The following is a 20,656-nucleotide window of genomic DNA, read 5'->3' on the forward strand; positions in this document are numbered from 1 at the left end:
CCCGGTTTAGGGTCTTCGAGTCAGACCGAGAGGACAAGTTTTGGCAAGGGATCGGCCACAGTCTGAGTAGATGCTGATCTGAATGTTCATCAGAAAGTTTGTTCGTACTATCGTTTTTTGCTATTGCTTACCTTTCCCTCTGGTGCTTGCGGGAGCTGGCGAGCTACGGACCGTTACGCGGTAGGACGAGTATCAAGAGGGCGGCCATTCTGCTCATCTTACTGACTGACTCAATCTAGGAGGCAACATTGAGCATGCCGTCCTTGGCACGACGTGGGCTAATGCGGTCGCATTGAATGTGACTGCTGATCTTGTACAGAAAGACGCGTTGACAGTTGGGGCAGCCGGGATGGATGACATGGGGCTAGAATTGATCCATCGACTCACAGCCTATCCACGCACACCGTGATAGTATTGCGTACGACCATGTGGCAAAATGCGTGTTTCTTCACAGACACGGGCATGCATCGTCGGAGTTGGGTCTCGGCCTCTGCAGTGATAACGGACCCCTGACCCCTTAGCAAAAATGTGTGAAAATACGCAAGGCGGGCGCCCGTGGGCAGCCACGTGCTATTCAGGTACCATGCTAAGGACTGGAGCCCGGCATGTATCCTCTGAATAGAAGTGGAGCTTGATGTCCGGGGTCGGCATTGCGTTTGAGCTAATGCGATGCTAGCGTCATGGTAGAGAGTCATGATCGACGAACATTCCCATTACCCTCTTGAGCCTCACCCTTACCGTTATCTGTGTTTCACCGTGACCCCCACCAAACACGAGGCCGATTATCATCAGCTTCGTCTTTTCTCATACACGTCCAGATATCGAGTGACATGTTGTATGATGTATGCAAGAACGTGGACATCCTGAGTAAGTAGTTGGCTTGGTCCCCGTATCGGACAATAAACTAACCAAATAGAAATGCTCCCCTTAAGCCACACGCAGGCATAAAGAAGCTAGGCTCAGTGATCGACGTCACATTTTTCCACAACCATGGGCATACCAAGCCGTTGACTCGCGGGTATGTAGTCGTGCGCGGCAGTTTTCGTACTCGAGCCTTGCCCTGCCTTGCGCCAGCGGCCAGAACCAGAGTTCACAGGACGGCTAGACATGTCAGCCCGAATTCGGTCCGAAACGAGCCGTTCTCAGCTTCATGCGACACTCTAGCACTTGTTGTGGTAAAGCGGCAGCAAACTACACAGGCGGAAGATAGACGGCTTCCGCGGTGGTTTCGCGCGTAAGGGCCAGTGTCAATGTCGACCAATGTCTCAGGTGCTTGGACGGGTTGTTATACCGGATTCAGAGTCTAGAGCAGCGGCATGTCCGGTTTGGTCTCCAACCTCGCCGACGAGTTGTCTGTGGGCGAATCCTTTCAAATCTTTGCTCTCAAGGCACTGGCTGTGCGACCTCTCGCACGCACTGAGCCATCCACTTGTAGGGCAACAACATCAAAGGTACCCGTCGGAGGTGCATTGGTTCTTTCTGAGTGGACCAAGACCGTTCATCTTCTCCGCTTCGTCTCTCCAAAAGCCCGTCGAATCGCGCCGATACTCCACACTCGCTTCGCGATAGTGATCATCTGTCTAGGGCCAACGATCATCGCACACCAGAGAACTCTCGGCTTCTAGATCATCAAGCTGGGAGGTACCTCCTACATCGTCAACAACTCAGCAGGTCTGACCCTTGGGACTTTCTTCGTCGTTCGCCGCGGGCGACGACCGCCTCCAGAATGATCGAGAACCGACAGCCTGCCGCCCTCGCGATAGTCTGTACTTTTACAGTTGTCGCTTCCTTGACGGTCTTTCTGAGGGTGTGGTCCCGGTACCTTGGACGAAACTTCTGTTGGGACGACTACCTCATCCTCATCGCAGCTGTAATCTTCCTCGCGGATACAATTGCGACATGGGTTTACATCGTTTTGAGTGGTACAGGTTACCACGTGTATGACTTGCCCAAGAAGTCTGTCCATGAGCAACTCATTGCTCTACACTGGAACTTTTCAATCCAGATGCTGTATCACCCACGTATGTGCTTCTCCAGGTCTGTGTCTGGACCATCTTCGCTGACATAGTTTTAGTCATGGGGTTGATCAGAGCTTCAATCATCGTTTTTCTCTTCCGGATGAAGGACAGCCGTCGGCGAGTACGATATCCATTGCATATTGTCGCCTGGCTCAACATTGTCTACTCCGTAGGATCGACCATCGTCAACTTGACCCAATGCACTCCATACCCCTATGTCTGGTCTCGACCTGCCATGGACAAGATTGGTCCCAATGGAACTGTCATACCAGGCGGTAAATGCATCGACGCCCGTACCTTCGTTCTGGTGTCCTGTGGTCTTTCAATCTTCATGGATCTCATCATTATGCCAATTCCGACGATCATGGTGTGGAATCTCCAGATGCACCAACGCACGAAGATTCTGGTAGTGTTTGTTATGAGCCTAGGATGGATCGCGACAGGAGTCTCCGTTGGGCGGTTCATTGTGTACTATTACCGCTTCGCACCTACCAACAAAGACCGCACATGGGATATCGGGATTGTAATCAGTACCGCTGAGCCAGCTGTACATATAATGACAGCGTGTGCGCCCGCAACAAAGTGTCTCTTCCGGCATCTGTTCCCACAATATGGCACCAACCGCAAAGCCTCGTACTATCACGAAGGAACAGTGACTGGCCATCGGCCAAGCAAACTCGGGTCGTATGGTTCCAAGATGATGGGCAACTTCAACTTCGATGTCCCCGCCCACAAGAATGAAGAAATCGATCTGGAGGTTGGAGGTGCCCCAAGGACTGCTCCATTGCCGCCACCTGAGAACAAGGATGTGGACGCAAACGCCTTCGACTGGAAAGCTGTAGCAAGTATCCAGTCAAGGGAATCGGCAGAGGCATTGCCGAGGAGAAAGAGTTGCTCGAAGACTGCATGCACGGAATCAAGTGAAGCAGTAGAGGCTGAGCCGGAGTACCTGCTAGGGCGGGCGCGGTAGTCAGCAATTGTACGATACTCGGGTTGGTTTTGCATTGGTTAGCGATGATAGCGTTTTGTACACAGCGGAAGGGCCCGCATTTCCTTCCTTTGCATGCAGTAGTAATCTACGAAATTGACGGCCTTGAACCGATGCTAGAATCTGTGTAATTCGTGACGTCGCGACTCACTGTAACCTTTCATAGTACTGACGGAGCCGACGCGTGGTTTCTCACGCTACCACGTGACAGCGGGGATACTAGCGCGAGCAGATTGGATCTAACCCCTTTGAGAGAACCCTGGCTTCCGAATGCCGTTTACACGCGAAACACAACAAACATCGAGCAACTAACACCAGCACATGCAGCCACCATGAGGATCATAGAACTTGTCATTGATGTCGGTAGATACTCTATGTCTATGCGATCAAATCTAATATAATCTCAGGGCTACAAGTCGTACGCTGTGCGCACAGTCATTTCAGGCTGGTGTGTTTACTCCCCCGCTATGAGAGGGACACATTGCTCACCGTAGTCAGGGACGAGAGTTTCAATTCAATTACAGGACTCAACGGATCAGGAAAATCAAATATTCTTGATTCAATATGTTTTGTGCTTGGTATCAACAATCTCAGCGTTGTGCGAGCGCAGAACTTGCAGGTAGGCAGAACAAGGCAGTGGAACATAGCGAGGTGCTAATACGGCTTCAGGACCTCATCTATAAGCGTGGTCAAGCCGGAGTGACCAAAGCGAGCGTTACCATCGTATTCGACAATCGTGATAAAACAAAGAGCCCGGTCGGCTTTGAGGAACATGCGCAGATATCAGTGACACGACAGATTGTGCTGGGCGGAGCGAGCAAATACCTCATCAATGGACACCGCGCGCAACAGCAGAGCATACAGAATCTATTCCAGTCTGTGCAGCTCAACATCAACAACCCCAACTTTATGATTGCACAAGGAAAGGTCATGCAGGTGCTCAACATGAAGGCAAAGGAAATCTTGGCTATGCTTGAGGAGGCCGCAGGAACACGCATGTTTGAGGATAGGCGAGACAAGGCCTACAAGACCATGGCAAAGAAGGAGATGAAGGTTCAGGAGATTGCCGAATTGCTACGCGATGAAATCGACCCAAAGCTGGAAAAACTGCGGACGGAAAAGAGGGCCTTTTTGGAATTTCAACAGACGCAGAGCGAGCTGGAGCGTCTCACCAAACTTGTCGTAGCACACGACTATCTGCGATACAATGAGAGACTGCAACAATCAGCGGAAGATCTCGAGGCGAAGAAGCAGCGAGCAAGGAACCTTGAAGAGTCAACTGTGCGTATGAAGAAGGAGATCGAACATCTCCAAGAAGACATCAGGCAGACAAAGGCAACAAGGGAAAAAGAGCTCCGAAAAGGTGGAAAGTTCCAAGCACTCGAAGAGGAGGTCAAGGCACATTCCCACGAGATCGTCCGTCTGACTACGAATCTGGAGCTTAAGAAGACTAGCATGGCCGAAGAAGTTGAGCGTGAAAAGAGTGTCAAGAAGAGCGTGAAAGAGCTTGAGAAACTGCTACAAGAGAAGAAACAAGCCCATCAAAAGGCACAAGAAAAATACCAAACAGCCCATGCAGAGCTAGCAAAACAGACGGAGGAGGTTGAGCAGAAAGAGGAGCTCCTCCAGACTCTGCAAACCGGAGTGGCATCAAAGGAAGGCCAAGAAGGTGGTTACCAGGGTCAATTACAAGATGCCAGAAATCGAGCCAGTGCAGCCGCGACAGAGCAGGAACAAAGCAAGTTAAGGATATCGCATCTCGAGAAGCAGATCAAGGAGGATGAGCCGAAGGCCAAAAAGGCAAGAGAACAGAACTCTGGACTACTCAAAGATCTTGAAGCCCTCAAGTCGCAGGCTACAAGGCTTGAGGCAGACTTAGCGAAGCTAGGCTACGACGAGGGCCAAGAAGCAAGCATGTATCAGCAAGAATCACATCTCCAGGCGCGCATCCGTGAACTCAGGCAGCAGGCGGACGCGATGAGACGACAGGTTGCCAACATTGACTTTAGTTACAGTGACCCATCGCCGAACTTTGATAGGTCTCGCGTCAAGGGTCTTGTTGCTCAGCTCTTCACGTTGGAAAAGGAGCATACCAGAGCGGGCACGGCTCTAGAGATTTGCGCTGGAGGCCGGCTGTACAACGTTGTCGTCGACTCTGCTGCCACCGGTAAGCAACTTCTCGAGAACGGCAGGCTCAAGAAGCGAGTCACGATTATTCCTTTAAATAAAATCGCGGCCTTCAAAGCATCAGCAGAGAAGATCGGAGCAGCTCAGAAGATTGCGCCAGGCAAAGTCGACTTAGCACTGTCATTGATTGGATATGACGACGAGGTCACTGCCGCAATGGAATACGTCTTTGGCTCTACCCTTGTTTGCGAAGATGCGGAAACTGCTAAGCGCGTAACATTCGATCCTGCCGTACGCATGAAGAGCGTAACACTTCAAGGCGACACTTATGACCCTGCCGGTGTGTTGTCTGGTGGTAGCGCACCTCAGTCTAGTGGAGTTCTCATCACCTTGCAAAAGCTCAATCAGATCACAACAGAGCTGAGGTCGCAGGAAGCTCAGCTTCAATCTTTGCAAGCCACCATGGCAAAGGAGAAGAAAAAGTTGGATGCTGCACGCAAGTCAAAGCAGGAACTCGACCTGAAGAAGCACGAGATCAAGCTTACTGAGGAGCAGATTGGCAGCAACGCATCTTCATCGGTATGTGGTTGCTTTTTGTCCTATCCCTAGTCAATGTACTAATCATATGATAGATCATACAAGCTGTCGAGGAAATGAAGCAGACCATTGCTCAGCTCAAAGAAGATATCAAGGCAGCCAAAACCCGGCAAGACGAGGCTAACAAGGACGCGAAGCGGATCGAGCGGGACATGAGCGAGTTCAGCAACAACAAGGACAGCAAGCTTGCAGAGCTACAGTCTTCTCTGGAGAAGCTGAAGAAGGCCTTGGCGAAGAACAACGCCTCAATAAAACCTCTCCAGACCCAGATGCGCGAAGCCATGGTAGACTCTGAGCAGTGTGGAAGTGATCTCGCAGCGGCTCAGGAGCAGCTCGAAGAAGTCCAGACCAACCTAAAGTCACAGCAAGAGGAACTCGATGAATTGCTGGCTGAGCAATCTCGTGTCAAGGTAATGCTCTCAACACTGCATTAGTAATAGTGCTAACTCTGTCAGGATGCACATGACCTGGCCGCGGCTCAGTTAAGCGATGAGCAGGCGAAGTTGACTGGCTTCGACGAGGAGCTTCGCTCACTCGAGGACGCAATCCGTTCAAAGAATTCCGCTATAACGGAAGGTGGCCTCGAGCAACAAAAGCTGGGCCACGAGATTGAAAGGTTCCACAAGGAACAAGAAGGTGCAGAGGGCCATATCAAGGCACTTGAGAAGGAGTACGAATTCATCGCCAACGATTCAGAGCTTTTCGGTCGGCCTGGCACAGTGTACGACTTCAAGGGAGTAAATATGTCGGACGCAAAGGCCCGGCGCAAGTCGCTGGAGGAGCGATTCCAACAAAAGAAGAATAAGATTAACCCCAAAGTCATGGCCATGATTGACAGCGTAGAGAAGAAGGAAGCCAGTCTCAAGAAGAACATGTCGACGGTAGTTCGAGACAAGTCCAAGATTGAAGAAACCATTGTCAAGCTTGACGAGTACAAGAAAGAGGCGTTGCACAAGACATGGTCGATTGTCAACCGCGACTTTGGACAGATCTTCAACGAGCTCTTGCCTGGTAGTTTTGCGAAGCTTGACCCTCCCGAAGGCAAGACAATCTCGGACGGACTGGAGGTCAAGGTGATGCTTGGCAAGGTGTGGAAACAGTCCTTGACCGAGTTGAGTGGTGGTCAACGGTAAGCACGGAATTGTTGCGCTTACCTGAAGTACACTAACATTGGCTAGATCTCTCATCGCACTCTCGCTTATCATGGCCCTTCTCCAGTTCAAGCCTGCGCCGATGTACATCCTGGACGAGGTTGACGCCGCGCTTGATCTGTCGCATACACAAAACATTGGCCGTCTGTTCAAGACCAGGTTCAAGGGCTCGCAGTTCATTGTCGTCAGTCTGAAGGACGGCATGTTCCAGAATGCGAATCGCATTTTCCGGACGCGCTTTGTTGACGGCACGAGCGTGGTACAGGCAACGTCCGGGTCGTCAGGCTAAGGCGGGAGTAGAGTATCACGTGTAACGAGACATGGCTTGATACGATACCCAGGGTACACGGTTTGGATTACTTGTTTGGATAGTTGTTTGTATATGCGAGCATAGGGATGGTGTTAGTGGAGTTTAGTCTGGGGCACTAGTGGCCCGGTTGGGAAGTTGGGTATGCAGCCAGATGCGCCAGCCCGGCATGACTGGCCGCTTCCCTGTTAAGATCTCTTGTCGCCTGTTTCTCCTTCCCCATACGGCAAACCAAGATGCGTGTTGATGAACATCCATGGCCATAACAGCATGCTGCTTTCTACTATGACCCGCCACCTATCTCCATTACACCCTCTTTCGCAATACACCTATTGATAAGCTCCAAACCAGCAGATTGTTAGTAAACTACCTGGATGCACGACTGACCTGGTGCCGAAGCGCCAACTCTCTCCTCGACGCAGGCAGCAATTGCTAGCCCGCCGATGTTATCGGCGCCTACACCTAAACCCCACGCACCAGACATCACTGCGGCATACTCGGCTACTGCTACAGACAGCCCCGGTCAGGATGCTTCATCTGCCAGCGACGCCCAAGATTCATCACTGCAAATCTGGCGCAAGCCTCTCACCAGGCATTACACCACATTGCAAGAGCATGCCGACCAGACCTTGGGAACAGAAACATCGGGACAGGACGGTGGTGCTGCCTCAAGGCACGACGCCAGGCGCGAAGGTTTCAGCTGGGGTCAACAGCCACATAGCGGACACCACAGGCACAGTCAACACGCAATGACAACAGAGCCCGACCGACCAAGGTCGCCTCCATCCTTTGAAGAGATCATGAGACGAACTCACATTGATGATGCTAACATTCAAAACAATAAACTTCGCCATGTTGACAGTATGGAGTCGGCCGGGCCAACCGCCATTGGCCTAGTCGAGTCCTTTTCCAGCAACGAGAGCGACTACAATGCTCAAGACCACCGCAGGTCTTCCATCATGGCCTTTGCAAAGGGAATGACAAGACATGTACCAGACTTTAGGATACTGTACCCTCCACAGCATAAAGAAGATGAGCAAAGGCGAGATTCGAGAGAAGATGCCATTTCAAAGCTACAGAAGAAAGACAGCAGTCTATTCTTCGCTCACGAACCATCTATTAATCCAAATAGTGGCAATGAGAAGTTCTCGAACTTGACCGTCGTGATCGACGAGCAATCAAGAGGGGTTGAAAAGCCCGTCAGATCAGCAAACACACAGCCACCAGCAAACAGCGGGCTTCGGGCTCGCCGGAAAGTCGACCTCGACTTATCGATGCCCAAAAACGTTCCAGATCTACCGGCTCGCAGCCATTATCCGGTCGATATGGCGGGCAATCTGGCTGCCCCTCGTCCACGCAGTCCTAAAACACCATGGATTCGCAACCAGCAGCCAAGGTGGGAATCGGACCGGAGAGCCAAGTCTTCACCAATCGAGGAGGAAGATGACATGGGCGATAATATCACAACGTTGAACCATGACAACCACCGTGGCAAGGGCCTTTTGCCTGGTAACGACGTATTGGACTCCTTGCAGCTACCAACACACGAACGGCCGCCAGCGAAGGTGAGGCACCGGCATTGCATTAGTCTTCCACTCCCGAAGAGATCAAGAAATGGTACAAATACAAGCGATTTGGATGTAGCTCAGATGCCGGGTGAAGGGTTGGCGCTAGCTGATGAAAGAATGCAAGCCCGTACTACGGCAGATTTACAACAGGTGGCTCAAGACTCGATGAAATCCCGAATGCGTCGGTGGAGAGAGCGATACATGACGTCCAGTGAGGATGCAGCTCCGGCTTCTGGGACAGAACTTTCCAAACGTCGGCTATCCATGAATCTTTTCAAACGCTCGAATCGCCTTTCCGATCAAGCCGCCCTAGAATTGTCAAACGAAAAGACAGGCTCGACTGATCCTACAAGCCACAACAACCAAGGCCAATACCCGTCGCCGTCGCTGGCAAATATCCCAGTTCCACCCGCATTCATCCCACCCGGTTTAAGTCGAGTGCCAACACCACCCCTGTACGATGCCAACGGCGAACTCAAAGGGAAATTGGCAGACTTCCTCTTCGACTTCCAAAACGGCAGTGCAAAAGGTGCCCGCAAAAAACCACTCTCCGGTTCCGAAGGCTACTGGGACTCCGACGCCCTCTTAATGAGCCTGTCCACCGGCATCGCCAAAAAAGAAGACGACGAAGACGACGAAGGCCCAGAAGGTCCCCTCCGTAATGCCCTCCGCTCCCGCTCCATCTTTGACAAAACAGCCAACCACAACCACCAACGTACCCACAGCACCCACGGCTTCTTAGGCGTAAAACCCCCACTCAGCCCCTCGCTCGCTGCCAACTCACCCATGCTTGGCCACGACGGCTGGTACCGCGTCAACCACGAAGACGACGCTGATTTGCGCGACTCACACACTGTGGCTGCGTTGGCACGCCAGGAGGAAGAGGAGCGCAGGAAATTCGAGTGGTTGGTTCCTGAACATCTTCCTAATAGCCCCTTATGCCCGCTGCACGACAAGTACGTGGGGCCCAGTCAGGGCTTGTGCTACTGGCATGGACGGAGGAGTGGGGCGGAGATTAGAGAAGGTGAGTATGCGAGGCCGGAGAGTTGGGGTGGTGGTAGTGCGGTAGGAGGGGATTACATGGGTGCGGGGAGTGGGAGTGTGGTGGGAGATGGGATGAGGTTGTCGCCGGGGATTTCGACGCCGGTGGCGAAGGAGACAAAGAGGAGACGACTGGTTAGTTTGTCGAGTCCTTGATTGTATATATCATTTTTAGAATTTTGGGGTTATTCCAAGTGTGAAATAGTTAATTTTCTTTTGTCAATGTGATAACAACGTTCTACCGCCATACTCCGTCTATTGCCTTTACTCCCACTGTGCTCACATTCGTAAACTTCGTTCCAAAAGACGCTCCCGTCATGCTGAGTTTCATTTGTTTGTTTTTCCTTCTCTTAATCCTCAGGCTCTGTGTTTGCTTTCCATGTAGGCGTCTTGCCCGCATCCTGCCACATCTGTTTCCTCTCGCGGAATATTTGCTTGGCCCAAGCCATGACTTCATCACTCTGGATACGTCCTGCGACCCACGTGAACTCGCCCAGGTCCTTTTCGCAGTGATACTTGCGCTCGTACTCGACCATCTGGACCAGGAGTTCAATCTTGTCGACATCATGGACAAAGTGTGACTCTGGTGTCTTGCTGTCCTCGTACTCTTGCCAGATTGCGCGGACATCCTGCCCGTTCATGCCGCCATTGAATTTGCCTAGTAGGTTGGTGCAGATGTAGTCCATAGTCTCTGTCTCCCTGCGGCTCTTCTCCTCCTTACTGACGTTGTCAACAGGTGTGATGTCACCGACGAGTGACTCGGCCATGTCGTGGATAACGGCCATGCGACAGCACTTTAGGATGTCGAGTTTGGAGCTGAGAGACGAGGGAGCCATCATGGTGAGAATGCTCATGCGGTACATGTGGTCGGCGATGGATTCGCAGTCCGAGATGCCGAAGCGGCGCCAGCCCGCTCGCTTTGTTGTCTTGAGGCGCTCGAGCAGGTGGAAGAAGGGAACGGGCGAGTCCGTGTGTTCGGCGTTGCGAGGCTTGATGTCTGCGAGTACTGCAGGGACATGTTAGCAGGGCAGTTTTGATAGTGATACAATACTAGGGAAAAGAGAGGTTTCGCATACGGACGAGCCATTGCTTGATTCATGACATACCGCTCTCGACTGTCCACTGTTGCTTTTGCGCATCCTTTGCTTCGAGTTTGCCAGCGCTGGGCTCGGGGACACCATTGGTTTGGGTTGGTTCGTCTACGGTCATGATGGCGATGTACTGATTGAACTGACTCAGGTTGTGATACCTCTATAGAGACACAAGATATATATGTATGTGTGGGGGGAGCCGGGACAAAGCGTTTGGCCAGTGACGAGAAAGCAGTCGGCAATGAACAAGGGTCAAACCGGGATCAGGAAGGCGCGAACGCGACTATCGATAGGGCCCGGCTTGGCAAACAGTGCAGGGGCCTGCCACACCGCAACACCAACGCATGCATACTTACACATCATCAACCAGCGCTGATAACTCTCTCTTTCTCTCTTCTAGGTTCCGGTTGCGCGCATGTCTCTTTTGCGACTGCAAGTATGTCTCGCACTACCTCGGCTTCCTCTACGACCACCACGGCTACCACGACCAGCGGCCACGTGCGAACTGTATCCGTCAAGGCAAACAATGCGAAACCGCAGCAATTAAACCCCCTACCAGCGTCTGATATCAGGCTCTTTGTGACCAATTTGCGATTGCTAGACTTTGATTTGCGAGACGACTGGCCAGATATTACTGTGCAAACATTCTCGGCCAAGAATGCGGATCAGCGGCAGAGGATCGCTGGAACCGAATGGGCCCTGTTCCGCTTGTTTGAGATATGGGATCCCAGCGAGACAGCGCAGGTATACTTGGACTGGCTGCGCATGTGGATTCTGCATCTGACATAATCACAGAAGCTACAACCGTTCTTTCCACCCCTCGAACCACTTCAGTCGCTGAACCTCCGCGCCGCGCTCTTCCGATGCTTGAACGAGTTGAAGAAGAATGGTGTATTGGGAAGAGAGTCTGTTCTCAGGAAGACGATGCTGGATGAGTGCAAGGGCGAAAAGTTTTACGAGATCCTTGCGATATTTTCAAATGTCACCCTGAAGAAGGTGCTTGCAGCGCGGGACGGAGGAAGTCGGAACGAGGCGGTCGCAAGAAGGCTGGCGACGGCACCAATGCTTCCGGTCGACCAGCAACGGTCACTACTTCCATTGGCAATTGCGCACCGCGCAGCACTAATCAATGTGTTGAAGAAGAAGGAAGAAAAGAGGAGAAAGTACATGGAGTTTGAAGCAATGCTGGATAAGAAGGTGGAAGATATCAATCGCTGTATACGAAAGTGCAAAGACACTCCTCGCGCACAAAAGCCTGCTGTGTCACAGAAGGAGGCAGATGCTGTCAAGAGGCAGCTCAAAGACAACTGGATAGGCAATCAGAAGTGGCTCAATGTCATGCTCCATGGTGAGGAAACTCATACAGGAGATGCTTTCCTCAATACCCGGTTCGACAAGGTCTGGTACATGGTGGAGAAAGGGCGAAAGCTTGAAGATGTCGCACCAGAGACCGGACTGTTGGAGAATCTACAATTAAGAGTACAGGAGCAGCAAGAGCGGTTACAGAAATGGAAGGACTTTCATGAGGAATTACAGAAGGACGCCTCTGGAAAAGAAAACCGGGTCAATTCAAGGCATGTGGCGCCGATCAGGGAACTCAAGTTTGACACCCATTCCCAATACCAGCTGCCGTCTTCGAAACAGACAGTGGAGCAAACGGCGATTAAACGGCCAGCAATGCGAGTGGAATATCGTGACATCTTGGCTGATATGGATGTGGAATTGGAACACGCCGGGAAGATTCGAGCAGGTCTTGTATCCACTATTCTACCGCGACGACGTGCCTCGCCCGCAAAGGAAGTCAAAGAAGTGCAAGAGGTGCAGTCACCAATTCCGAAAAGAAAACCGACCCTGTCTGAGCCGGTACCTGCGTCGCCGACCAGCCCAGTGGTCCCACCAAAACCTAAACACCTTGCAAGACCCAATTCCCTGCAGAAAGTACCTACGCTGCCGAAGCCGTCACAACACGTGGCGGCGGCGGCGGCGTCTACACCGATTGATTCAGAGGCAACGCTGGTTGGCCAAGCTTCTGCACTTCGTAGCTCACCACCAGCAGCTCGTCATGCTGGGTCGCCGATACGAAAGTCTCCACCACCTACACCACCCCGTAAGAAAGGAACACTCAAGACGGAGAGTCCTGAAGCTACCGTCACTCTCACAGTCCAGAAAGCCTCGCCCTCGCCAAATGAGCGTGCCTCAAACCCACTAGCAGACTACCCATCTGAACCCCCAGTCCTCGACCCTGAGGAAGTAATGGCCGACCAAATCATAAACTCGATCGGCAACGCCACCCCATCCCCCGTCAAGAAACCCCAACCCCGCATGTCCCTCTCCCTCCTCGAACGCACCCGCCTAACCATGTCCCACGCAAACTCTTCGGAACACACGCTCGAATCCCCCCTCCCCTTACCCTCCATGGCACCACCCCCTCTCCCTGCCAACCACCCCAACCCCGCCGCCGACCTCCTCGAGCGCACTCGTCTGAGCATGGTCGCATCGCAATCCCTTCCCCGCCGCACGCCCTCGCAGCCACAGCGCAAGCCCAGCGGCGGCCGCCAGAGTCTGTATCCTGTAAATCAATTCGATACCCCGCCACGGAATCGCCAGTCTTCTGCTGAAATGCTGCGCCAAGGAAGCGTGGAACCAGTCGAAGGTGCAGAGGAAAGCCCCGGTCTTGAACGGACGCCTACGGAACAGTTGTTTAGCGATGAGGTGGATTATGACCGTGTGTTCAAGTCGAGACCATTGATTGCGACGAGCCCCGTTTGGAGCCCGGGCGGTGGTGATGATGATGATGATCCCGATGGTGTTACGGGAATCGATTTGAGGGATGTGGATCAGGATGACGACGAGGAGGATGGAGAGGGAGGGTATGGGGGTAGTTGGATGGATAGTCCGAGTCATAAGAGGAGAGTGAGGTGTTGAATGTGATATTGTTTGTTTGTTGGTATTGTGTAGTAGTTTTATGAAATATTTTGCGGTAGAGCAGCCAAAAAAAAAGAATAGACGTTGTATGGATTTTGCAAAGTCTAGATGGAAAAGATGGAAAAGATGGAAAAGATGGAAAAGATGGAAAAGATGGAAAAGATGGAAAAGATGGAAAAGATGGAAAAAGGAAGATAAGAGAGAGAAAAACGCCCATGCAATGCTTATCCATCCCACCCAAAAAACGCCTTTGTAACAACAAACGCCAATTCAAGTTCCACTTCACAACTCTTGCACTTCCCTCTCTTCACTCCTCTGCCCCTTGTCCATTCGGAACCCCACCTCCGTCCTCGCATCGTCCGTCAACCTGCCCCACTCAAGCAAGAGGCGAAACATGTAAATCTCCATGTCCTCTTTCCTAAGCACCTTCTCCGTCCACACCTTGCCATCTCGTGCAATCTTTTCGGCAGCCTTGACATGCCCTTCCATCATGCGCTTGTTGCGTTCCTCGACGCCATAGCCACCAAAATACGCAAGGCTGGAAAATAAGTCGTGCAGACGAATGTCGACGGGGACAAAGTGTTTCCAGGCGGTAAGACGGCCCTCGTACCATTCGCGAAAGAGGGCAGCTTTGAAGACGACCGAGTTTGACTGGAGAAAGGGGATGAAGCGGGTCGAGAAGGCGGCGCCGTCTGTATCGAAGAGATAACGGTAGCGCCAGTGTTGCCGAAGGTCAATGGGGTCTGCAAATCCAAACTCACGCGTCTGATCGATGCAGTCTGTGCCGGCACAACGGGCAATTGGGCCAATCAGACGGACATCAGTCTTGGTCTCAAGAAGTCTCTTGATATCGTTTGTGCGCTTGAGCATGTACTCAAAATGACCGCTGTGGTCAGTCTTTGGCAAAAGAATGGGCTGTCGCGAGGTTTCATTGTTTAAGAGATGTACAAGTCGCTGGCGAAGCATGCCCTTCCAGGTTCCGTACGTAGTCGCCCCTTCGGTAGTCGTGCCGCGCCAGAAAAGCACATCCAACTTGTCTATAAAGCGGGGGTCAGGTGACTTTTCATCGAATCCGTACTTATTTTTATCGGTATAATACCGGGGCGATGGGTACCGAATGTCGACAAACCCAGGAGCACGGCTTTGGCTGAAGATGGGTACAATATCATGAGTGCCCATTAGGTTCGATGGGCTAAGATGCATGCCGTGGAGATTGGCAAGATCAGGCTGGTGGCAGGGATCAGCCGACAGGGTCCAATTGGATACAAAAGCACCAATAGAATGCTCTTGCGTGCAGGTGTGACAAAATGTTTTGGTGTTCCAATGGCGCTCTTTCCGGGCTCGTGAATCAGGCGGACAGGCAATGGATCCATACGTTTCGAATACAGGCTTCGTTTGAGCGTTTTCGAAAAAGTGTGGATCAATCCTAACGCGGTCAATGTGTAACCATTTATCTGCGCGGTCCGCACTGAAGCCTTTGGCTGAGCGAGTCGAATCAGACACGGGGTAAGGCTGGGGATTATCCAGCGCGTCCTGCAGTCGCTCATAGGGAACCGCCACACGACTCTCATCCTGCAGGTTTATAGCCAGATCCATATCTGGAAGAAACTCGGCAAACTTCTGGATCATGGTGGCCACACTGTCCATTGTTTCTCGGTGCGCTTCTTCGACATTTTCAAAAACGTCTGCGTTTCCATCTCTTATGCGGATCCCACCCACGGCTTGGCGGGTGGCCAAGACAGTCGCCGTGCGCAACCGCAAGTCGTCCGGATTGAAGGAGGAAAAGGGCGCCAAGTCCTGCTCGATATTGTCGTAGTCGTCAATGACGATTGAATTGCGGTTGACGGCAAAATTGTACCACTTGTCGAAATTGGGTGGTGGGTCACGACTGTAGCGTTGGCGGTAATGTACTACAGCCTCAGCCAATGAATTACTCCGATGCGCCTGCGAAGCCCACTTGTCGTGTTGCACGGAAGCTATGTCGATTAGTGTAGTGATTGGGTGTTCGAGCAGAGGACCTGGTCGGCGGTATACAACGACGCCTATGGAGAAGGCGATGAGGAGGACAATGAATGTGGCTGATTGGTTTCTGCCAAGCCGAAATGGGACCTTTGACCGAATGCGGGTTTCGATGTTGGTATCTGTTAGGAGATGAATGATGAGTGCAATGGTAAGCAAGGTAAAACACAAGACTAGTCCAACCGTGGACTTTGGTGGAAACGCATGGGACACACCGGTCGCCAGTGCACGAAGAACGCCAATATATGCAGAAGAAAATGCAACAGTGAGCACCGAGCTCATAACGCCATACAATCGAGCCTGTGTGGGGTGAGCAGGGGTCCGAAGTGGGGAGAAGGGGGGTGAGGACATACAGATTTTACAAAACATAACGTCGTAAAGGGTATCATCAACGATAAACGCAAAAGACCAAGGAGATAGTCGGAAGAAAACGAAAGCATCCACTCGCGATGCTCGGGCATTGCTGGGTAGATGATAATGCCAGCGACAACAAGGACTAGGGAGGAGGCCTGGTATGGTTAGCAAATGGGGTGGGCGGAGAGTTGTGCGACGCGGCCTACAATAAAAGTCATTCCAACCAGGACATGGTTGGAGGTGCCGTCTTGGAGGAGGATAGACCAGTCGTCAGGCTCCGAGACGCCATCGTCGACGAGACGGTAGAGGACCTGAAGAATCAGGCAGTCTAACAAAAAACCGACAAACTGCAGCGAAGGAACGGCCGTGGCATCAGAGTTTGCGATGGGGCAGATGTACGAGGAGCGCAGGGTAGTCGACTTAATGCTGACGAGGAATGTGCTGATGGCGAGCAGGAGCGAGGGAATGATGTAGCGCGTAGAGCCATTGAAGACGAAGCCAAAGACGCGGTCGAGAGGTGAGCGCATGCGGGTATCAGCACTCCAGGCGGGGTACTGGCGCTGGCTGGGATGGCGCAGGCTGTGGTAGAGAGCGACAACGAGGGGGAGAAATGCCTGGGCTGGTTTAGTATGGGGGGTGGAGAGGAGATGGGAGGAGGTGCGCACCAAAGGAGAAGGGCCGGTGCACTCGACGTTGGTAGTGACGCGGTAGAAGATGGCGATGCGACCGCATATGGCGAACAGCAGCACAGCCAGCAGAGCGCCGACAGCCCTCAGGCCCCATGGTCTGCGGGGGACATGGAGTCCGGCCTCTGTCCAGATCTCCTCGCCAGGGTGTCTGGCCTGGACGTTGTTGAGAGCGAATGCGACATAGGTGGTAGTTGACAGGGGCTGGTGCTGATGCGGGTGGTGATGGTGATGGTGATGATGAGGGCGGCGGCGGGAGGACCAGGCTTCAACGGCAACGAGGACAAGGCCGGTGAGAAGCAGAACGAGGGCGGTGGTGTGCAGCGGCTTGTCGAGGGCAAAGGAGTAGTCGACGGGGGCTGGGGTGGTCAGGTAGGCAGATGCTAGGACGAGGCCGCTGTGGGCTTGGTCAGTATGCGTACATGTGGTAGGTAGTGAAGTAGTAGTAGAGAGTGGAGAGGCATGTGTCGCGCTTACCACGGGAAGAAGAGGGCCCTCCTGTCCATGACGACCGCATTCTTCGTGCTGGCTTGGGGCGACGATTGCGATGCGACGCAGAGGGCGTGGGCGAAGGGAGAATTGGAGGTTTGGAGACTTGTGCCTGTCAGTCTTGGTCTCACCCTCTGCCTCTCGCTCTCGCTCTCTTGTCAGGCACACGCACGGCTGCTCGGCACCTGCAGTTGCCCGTGCCCGTGCCCGCCGCCCCGGGCTCGTCCCAGTCAAAGTACCATCCATGGCCGTCGACTTACGTACAGTACAGTACGCAGTATACGAACCATACTTACCTTTGCTAGCACCCAACTATCCATCTCCACTCGCCGTCCACTCTCTACACATCCAGACGCACACGTACACAAATACACACATGGATTCGTCGCCTCATCTCTTGTCGGTGGTTATGACGACAACCACGACCCAAACCATGCACATCCCACCTCTCCCTCTTCACCCTCCCACCTGCATGCATGCGAACAAAGACGGCCAACCCGGCCGCGCTGACAGGCTCTAAACTGAGCCTATGCTGCCCTTGCAACAACCCAACCCATTGTCGCATAGCCATAGCTGCAAGAATGCTATACGCGCCAGCCTCACCCAGCCGTCGCCGCCAATCGCTGTAAGTAGAGTACGCGGGGCCGCCTGATGGTTGCAGGGCCGCGCTGCCTTTGAGGCGCTGCAACTAACCTACATCATCCTCAATTCTCACCCCCCAACCCTCAGCCCTCCCCCTGATCCCGTCATGTCAGCAAACATTGGCACCATTCTGACCCGTTTCACATAGTCATGACTCCATTGCTCCATCGTGATATGTACTACTATACTGTAAACACCATCCTCACCTCACTCTCGCAACGACTTGACACCCCTGTCATTTCCCCATTATGCACTGCCACCACAGCCCCCCAGCACCCACCACCTATGACTTCTTCTCGCCGTCAACGTGCTCGGTATGGTCCGGCGACACGGCTTTGTCGCCGTACACAATTTGATTCTCCGGATCATTGGCATGCGCGTTGGTGATACCAATCTCGGCTGCCGAGAACGAGTCGACGACCTTCCTGTACGCCGGCACAAAGTTGACGCACAAAGCATACGTCGACGCAGCCACGAAAAATGCCAGCGGCACCGTCATGGCCGTTGCAGTCGGCGCATACCCGTCAAGCGGCCTCGGCTTGCCCAATGAGTCGCTGGCTGCAAAGAGTAGAGGCGGCACCACAGCACCGCCAGCAACACCCCCGACAATAAAGCCCGATCCCCGCTTCGAATACTTGCCCAGGCCACGCATGCCCAGCGCCACAATCGTCGGGAAAATGATACTCTCGAAGAAGAGCACTATGTACAGCATGCTCATGCCTGTGTCGCCTCGCTCCGTAATGGCGGGAATAATGAAGATGATGCACATGGTCATAAAGGTGAGAAACACCCATCGCGGCTTCGTCACCTTCATGATTGCGCTGCCCGCAAATCGACCAGCCGTAAAGCATCCTTGCGCGCCCGCCAGAAATCGTGATGCCGTAGCATTGCTTGTCTCGATTCCATTCTTTACACGCGTTTCAGTAACGTAATTGATGAATGCGCCGGCAATGGCAACCTGTGCGCCAGTGTAGCAGAATTGAGCAAACGTCGCGTGGAAGAGACGGTATTGCTTGCGGAACGGCTTGACGTCTGTGCCAGCATTCGCGCTCTCAGCCTGAAAGGCCATGTCGGCATCTGATTCTTATTAGCCATCAATCCCATCTGCAGCTCATGTGAAGCCTACCGGTAATCTCTGGAATGTCGGTAAAGTAATAGACGACTGCCAGTGCAAAGACAAAGCATGCAATGCCCAGATAGGTCCATTGTACGTTCTCCAATGACTTTTGGTCCGTTCCTACGTTGTTGAAAAAGACATACGAGGCCAGCACGGGCGCAACGACGGTTCCAATACCGTTGAACGCCTGCGCAACGTTGATTCTGATTTCCGAGTACTTTGGCGGTCCACAAACTATGAGACATCAGTACCTCTTCCAATTTGCCACTATACCACCCCACAAGAAACATACCTGCAAGATACGGGTTCGCCGCCGTCTCCAGCGATCCAAGTCCATTTCCAATCACAAAAGTGGCTGCGCAAAAGCCACCAAACGAGCGATACACCAAGCACGGCCATGCAAGCAGAGCCCCGATGCCAAACAGCGTCAGACCCCAGATAAACGTAGCCTTGTATCCCCAGTGTCGCAAGATCCAATTCGCATGTCCCAGCGACGCAAGCGGATACGCACCAAAGTACGCAGCTTGCAGTCCGGATGAGCGCGACCGCGTAATTCCCAGCGTGGTTTGAAAGTGCTTGTTCAGCGTATCAATCAGACCATATGAGAAGCCCTAGTAAGACCAACTCGTCAATACTTATCATCACCGCGTTATTATTTTTTGCAGAAAACTCACCCACAGAAAAAACAAAATTGTAACAAGACACAACGGCCCAATACTCTCTCTCAGTGTGAGCTCCGCCGCCCGTGTGCGCTGGTCATCGCGATTCCGTAGTCGGGGGTGTCTAAGGAAGCCCATAGTGTACTGACGTTTACAAGCTTACTCCAGAAGTCCAAAAGTAAACTATATTATCTTTCTACTTTAAACCTCACAATCTCAAAAGAAAGAGAGAGGAGAGAGGAAAGAAAGGAAGAGAGAAGAAGAAAGAAAGAAGGAGGAAAACCAAAACCCTTCAATCCCCCCCTCCCCGATCAAAAGAAGTGATAAACGCTGCAGGGTCCCCCGCCTCCCTCTCCTCTCCTCTCATGTAACCACCACCACCACGCCCGACTCGAACGGCAGAATTATCGGCAAACAATCGAAACAGCTATTCGTCCAGCCACCTCGGCACCCATGCAAGAGCAAACGGAAAAAAAGCATGACCAAGGCCAGAAAATGCCAGGCGCAAAAAAAAGCTGGGGTAAAAGTCTGGGGATCGCGGCGCTAATACACACGCTTAGCGCCTTTTTGATGACGTTTTGTGGGGGGGTAGGGGATGCAACTAACGGCCGGTGCTAACATGGGCACACCCCGCCTTCCTCCCCTTGTAGTTTCTCGGTGGAGTAGCGACCGAATGTGGGTGAGGGAGCGGGGAGAATTACTTGCGGTGGGTGGTGGTGGGGGGCGATCAGGTTAGTTTTTGGGACATATGTTGCATGTGGTGTTTTTTTGTGAGGGGGGGGGGGCTTTGGGCTTTTTTTTGGGGAGGGGGGGGGGGGTTGGGTTGGGTTGGGTAAAAGCTCCGATGAGGCGGTAAGTTTTGTCAGGGGGGGAGGGA

The 20,656-nt window shown here is 52.7% G+C and overlaps 6 protein-coding genes across 6 annotated transcripts; 3 read left to right on the forward strand and 3 right to left on the reverse strand.

Annotated features, from left to right (window-relative positions):
• Positions 1-1,726: 1,726 nt before the first annotated feature.
• On the forward strand, positions 1,727-7,170 carry COCCADRAFT_40941 (uncharacterized protein; the record flags this gene model as incomplete). Its single annotated transcript, XM_007718950.1, has 8 exons — positions 1,727-2,021; positions 2,075-2,946; positions 3,414-3,454; positions 3,505-3,625; positions 3,676-5,712; positions 5,766-6,140; positions 6,186-6,859; positions 6,909-7,170. The coding sequence occupies 8 exons, from the start codon at positions 1,727-1,729 to the stop codon at positions 7,168-7,170; spliced, it is 4,677 nt and encodes a 1,558-aa protein (XP_007717140.1).
• Positions 7,171-7,631: 461 nt separating this feature from the next.
• On the forward strand, positions 7,632-9,953 carry COCCADRAFT_9092 (uncharacterized protein; the record flags this gene model as incomplete). The annotated part of the gene is made up of 1 exon (XM_007718951.1): positions 7,632-9,953. The coding sequence occupies one exon, from the start codon at positions 7,632-7,634 to the stop codon at positions 9,951-9,953; it is 2,322 nt and encodes a 773-aa protein (XP_007717141.1).
• Positions 9,954-10,147: 194 nt separating this feature from the next.
• COCCADRAFT_108835 (uncharacterized protein) lies at positions 10,148-11,006 on the reverse strand (the record flags this gene model as incomplete). Its single annotated transcript, XM_007718952.1, has 2 exons — positions 10,148-10,803; positions 10,904-11,006. The coding sequence occupies 2 exons, from the start codon at positions 11,004-11,006 to the stop codon at positions 10,148-10,150; spliced, it is 759 nt and encodes a 252-aa protein (XP_007717142.1).
• Positions 11,007-11,326: 320 nt separating this feature from the next.
• On the forward strand, positions 11,327-13,813 carry COCCADRAFT_9094 (uncharacterized protein; the record flags this gene model as incomplete). The annotated part of the gene is made up of 2 exons (XM_007718953.1): positions 11,327-11,632; positions 11,684-13,813. The coding sequence occupies 2 exons, from the start codon at positions 11,327-11,329 to the stop codon at positions 13,811-13,813; spliced, it is 2,436 nt and encodes an 811-aa protein (XP_007717143.1).
• Positions 13,814-14,095: 282 nt separating this feature from the next.
• On the reverse strand, positions 14,096-17,378 carry COCCADRAFT_108838 (glycosyltransferase family 90 protein; the record flags this gene model as incomplete). The annotated part of the gene is made up of 5 exons (XM_007718954.1): positions 14,096-16,132; positions 16,186-16,341; positions 16,393-16,800; positions 16,852-17,269; positions 17,350-17,378. 5 exons carry the CDS (start codon positions 17,376-17,378, stop codon positions 14,096-14,098), a joined length of 3,048 nt encoding a protein of 1,015 aa, XP_007717144.1.
• A 908-nt stretch (positions 17,379-18,286) lies between these two features.
• COCCADRAFT_108847 (uncharacterized protein) lies at positions 18,287-19,917 on the reverse strand (the record flags this gene model as incomplete). The annotated part of the gene is made up of 4 exons (XM_007718955.1): positions 18,287-19,086; positions 19,130-19,354; positions 19,413-19,731; positions 19,795-19,917. The coding sequence occupies 4 exons, from the start codon at positions 19,915-19,917 to the stop codon at positions 18,287-18,289; spliced, it is 1,467 nt and encodes a 488-aa protein (XP_007717145.1).
• Between the last annotated feature and the right edge of the window lie 739 nt (positions 19,918-20,656).

The sequence above is a fragment of the Bipolaris zeicola genome, assembly GCF_000523435.1.
Source record: "Bipolaris zeicola 26-R-13 unplaced genomic scaffold scaffold_267, whole genome shotgun sequence".
In the NCBI taxonomy this organism is placed as follows: domain Eukaryota; kingdom Fungi; phylum Ascomycota; class Dothideomycetes; order Pleosporales; family Pleosporaceae; genus Bipolaris; species Bipolaris zeicola.